The sequence below is a fragment of the Vombatus ursinus genome, unplaced genomic scaffold (genome assembly GCF_900497805.2).
Source record: "Vombatus ursinus unplaced genomic scaffold, bare-nosed wombat genome assembly UNPS02014792.1, whole genome shotgun sequence".
Taxonomy (NCBI): domain Eukaryota; kingdom Metazoa; phylum Chordata; class Mammalia; order Diprotodontia; family Vombatidae; genus Vombatus; species Vombatus ursinus.
Window position 1 is genome coordinate 37,294 of NW_020954570.1, and position 3,507 is coordinate 40,800.

The 3,507-nt window shown below is 38.8% G+C and overlaps 1 protein-coding gene across 1 annotated transcript; it reads right to left on the reverse strand.

Moving 5' to 3' along the window:
* Positions 1-2,955: 2,955 nt before the first annotated feature.
* Positions 2,956-3,507, reverse strand: LOC114048343 (interferon tau-2-like). The gene has a single exon (XM_027869222.1). The coding sequence runs from the start codon at positions 3,505-3,507 to the stop codon at positions 2,956-2,958; it is 552 nt and encodes a 183-aa protein (XP_027725023.1).

A 3,507-nucleotide genomic window follows, 5' to 3' on the forward strand; every position in this document is an offset into this window, starting at 1 on the left:
TATGAGTCACTTAACACCATTGCCTAGTCCCCACCCCAAAACCCCCCCACAAATTTACCTTCCCTCTCATTCTCACTTTTCCTCCTATTTCCCTTTTGAAGGAAATGTGTTTCTGTACTTAATTCTGTTTGTGTGTGTGTGTGTGTGTGTGTGTGTGTGTGTGTTCTTCTTTTCTCTGAGCAGTTCATTTGAGAGTGAGGTTTAAGGGTCAGCTGTTTTCTCACTCCCTTCCTCCTTGTTTGTATAGACTTACATGCCCTGATTATGTGAGATAATTTCCCCCAACCTTCCTTTCCTTCTTTCTGCCCTAGTGTGTTCCTCTTCCCTTACTTTTTTAAGATTATCAAAACACAACAGAACCACCCTCAGGCTATCTGTTTAATTAGACCCCCTCAAATAATGAAAAGAAATGCAGGGGAAGGTGGCCTAGGAAATATAGGGGAGGAGGGCTGGTAGTTCTGGAAACCTACTTTCATTAGGAATGGGTTCAAGAGGGAACAATACATATACATTTAGAAGGGTGTAAAAGTCTTCTAAATTTAGAAAGAAATAAAACACTAAGGGGATATGGAGAGTGGAGAGTATAAGGGAGGGTTCTTTAGAGGGAAGGGTGAGAGAATGGATTAAAGGTATATATAGAAGAGTGTTTAGATTTATGGGCATGGAAGGATAAGGGAGGGGTAGTTGGAGGGTAGGGGGAAATTATATAATAGGAGGGGGAGGTAGCTGGTAGAAGCAAAGTGGAGAAGTCCGGAAGGATAGGAAATTAGAGATATGTACAAACATAAAAAACAGAGATTAGGAATAGAATCTCTTAGGGAAAGTATGTTTTTGTATGTATGTATATGTATATATGTATACATATATGTATATATCAATATCTATTTATAAATATACCCATGCTTAATTGTTGCGGGAGGGGAAGGGAGAGGAAGGGGGAAAAATAACAAAGTAAAAAATGCGTAGCAGAGAACAAAAGAAAACATACAAGGAAGCAAAGAAAAGATGAACAGCTTTCAACAGCACAGTTTTTAATATATAGGCTTTCATGAAATTGAAATTTATTGCTATATATTGAATCCTCTGTTATGTTCTGCTGTGCACATGACATGCTTTTTTTTCTTATTTTATATTTAAGTTTTAATATTTAAGTTTGTTTCTTTTCTTATTATGTATTTAAGTTTTAGTCTTCGAGTCTAAAGTTAAAAAAAAGATTAAAAAAAAATAAAGAGCCATTTATTCCCTTCTAGGATTATACTCAGTTTTGTTGGATGTTATTTTTAGCTGTAAACCTTGTAACTCTGTAAATAGACTTGCTGTTAGGGCCAGGCTCTATGCACTTCTGGAAAGAAAGTCTATGCTGATCCTGTTGCTTTTTTCTTGGAGTAGTTAATATGGTGTTATTCCAGGTTCTCAGGGACAGCTCAGGCCAGGAACCTGCAAGCTATCAATGTCCCCAAAGTGATCTGATCCAGGGCAAAGTGTGATCGCTGCCCCCCTGGTCTGAGCTGTGCAAATTTCTGGCCCGAGTTTGGGTCTGAACACCAGTAGAATTAGGCACTCTTAGTGAGCTGTAAAGTTCTGCTGGTTCAGAGTGAAAGAACTGTAGACTTCCCTTTGGTCTGAGAGTTCTGTTCTCATTATTCTTCTGCAGCCTTCAGACTGGGCTAGAAGCTGACACTGAGATCTCACTGTGCTTATGGGGGTCTAAATCACACTTTTGCTACCTGCTTCTAGAAACCTCCTTGCTGGGTACACGAATTAGGTGTTCTTTACTGCTCTTCGCTCTGGAATTCCACCACTGGGTGCAGGTCCCTTCCTCAGTCTACCCTAGATTTGTGACCTGGAACCCAGTAGCAGATGATCAAGTTGCTAGTTGGTACCTAGTCCTTCATCCTGCATGAGGTAGTGCCTAAATATGAATCTGACACCTCATCTTGTCCTAGGTCAGAGTTCCTAGGCTCTAGAGTGCTCCTCAGGGCATGTTACTGGCCAGATTCCATCCTTGAGGTCCACAGATTTTTTTTTCTATCTCCCTCTGCTAATGGGGGGTGTAAAGATTACTCATGGTGACTTTTTCTTAGATCTCTCCACCAGGATTTAGCCTCGTGTATTTTCTAGATCTATTTGCAGGAGTTTGGGGTGGTGGTGGTGGTGGTGGTGGATCTAACAATATTTCTTTTTGCTACTCTTCCAACCTAGCTCCACTTTTAATCTATAACTCTTTTCAGTATTAATTAGCTGTCCCATGAATACTTATTAGTAAAACAGTTTGAAACTAAAGGCACATTAATGAATTTTATATTGAAAAAATGACCTTAATCGTTTAACTTTTATTCCTTGTGATTCTCTCTACCCCTTTTTTGGCAAAAAAAAAAAAAAAATTCTTCCCTTGTCCACAGTTACAAAAGGCTTCTTTAACATATGAACTTTTTTACCTGTGGCTTATATCCATTTGAAGCTTATTATAATATATTATGTGAGATGATGACCAAAGCCTAAAATTTCCCAGATTGCTTTCTAATACTTTTAAAATTTCAAATATACTAATAGATCTTATAAGTAGAATAGTTTATAACTAAAGGCACATCAAATAATATTTTATTAAAAAAGAATTTTAATATAAAAATATAACAATGAAGAGTAGACAATGCAAATATATAAATATATAAATATTTTCTTTGATAAAATATTATAAATATTGTGAGCAGGATAAATAATATAAATAAATACAAATTATAAAATATCTAAGTAACTCAGTTCTATTCAGAAAATTCTCTGGATTCTCCTCTTTCAGTGTATGAATGTCAACTAACATTGATTTAAAATAATTTAGGTGTATTTTTCTGTTCTTTTCAAGAAAAGTCTTTTCCAGTGGTTGACTGCTTGGTTTTATTTAGGAAATAGGAAATTAATCAAGGAGCTGATGTGTTCTGAGAGTCCATTTCATCTTCTTTAGTTCCTGAAATTTGTTGTAAGTTTGCTCATGAACAAAAAGATCTTCCTGATCTCTACTCTCACAATCTCCCAGGCACAGTGGCTATATTCTTTACCTTGCAGGTACTGGCTTATTCCTTGGAAGTAGCTGTTCAGGGCCAGCCTGGGGTTCTCACTTCCTAAGGAAGGCTCTTCCGACTCTATATCCTGCCCAAGACATCTCTCCAGCTGTTCCAGCTGCTGATCCAGTCCACTGAGCAGTTGTTTGAGCTGGGTCTGATTCCACGCTGCAGGAGCGGCATTCAGGCTGAAGATGGTGAAGATCTGCTGGAGCATCTCATGAACAATGACTGTGCCAATTTCCCTCTGGAGCTGGCTGCCTTCCATGGCTCCCATTGGGAAGTTGAAGTTGGTTGCATCCTTCCAACACAGGCCCAGGGGAAATGTGCTCATTTGGTGCAGAAGTGAGAAGTCTTCCTTCAGGCCCTGAGTCAGGTCACAGTCCAGGGAGCAGAGGGTGCTGGAGCAGAACAGCACCAAGACAATTGGCAACAAGCTCCAGGAGGTCAT

What these genes read in the sequence shown, in the direction of transcription:
- LOC114048343 (XM_027869222.1), bottom strand. Translation starts at nt 3,507, where the DNA reads ATGACCTCCTGGAGCTTGTTGCCAATTGTCTTGGTGCTGTTCTGCTCC.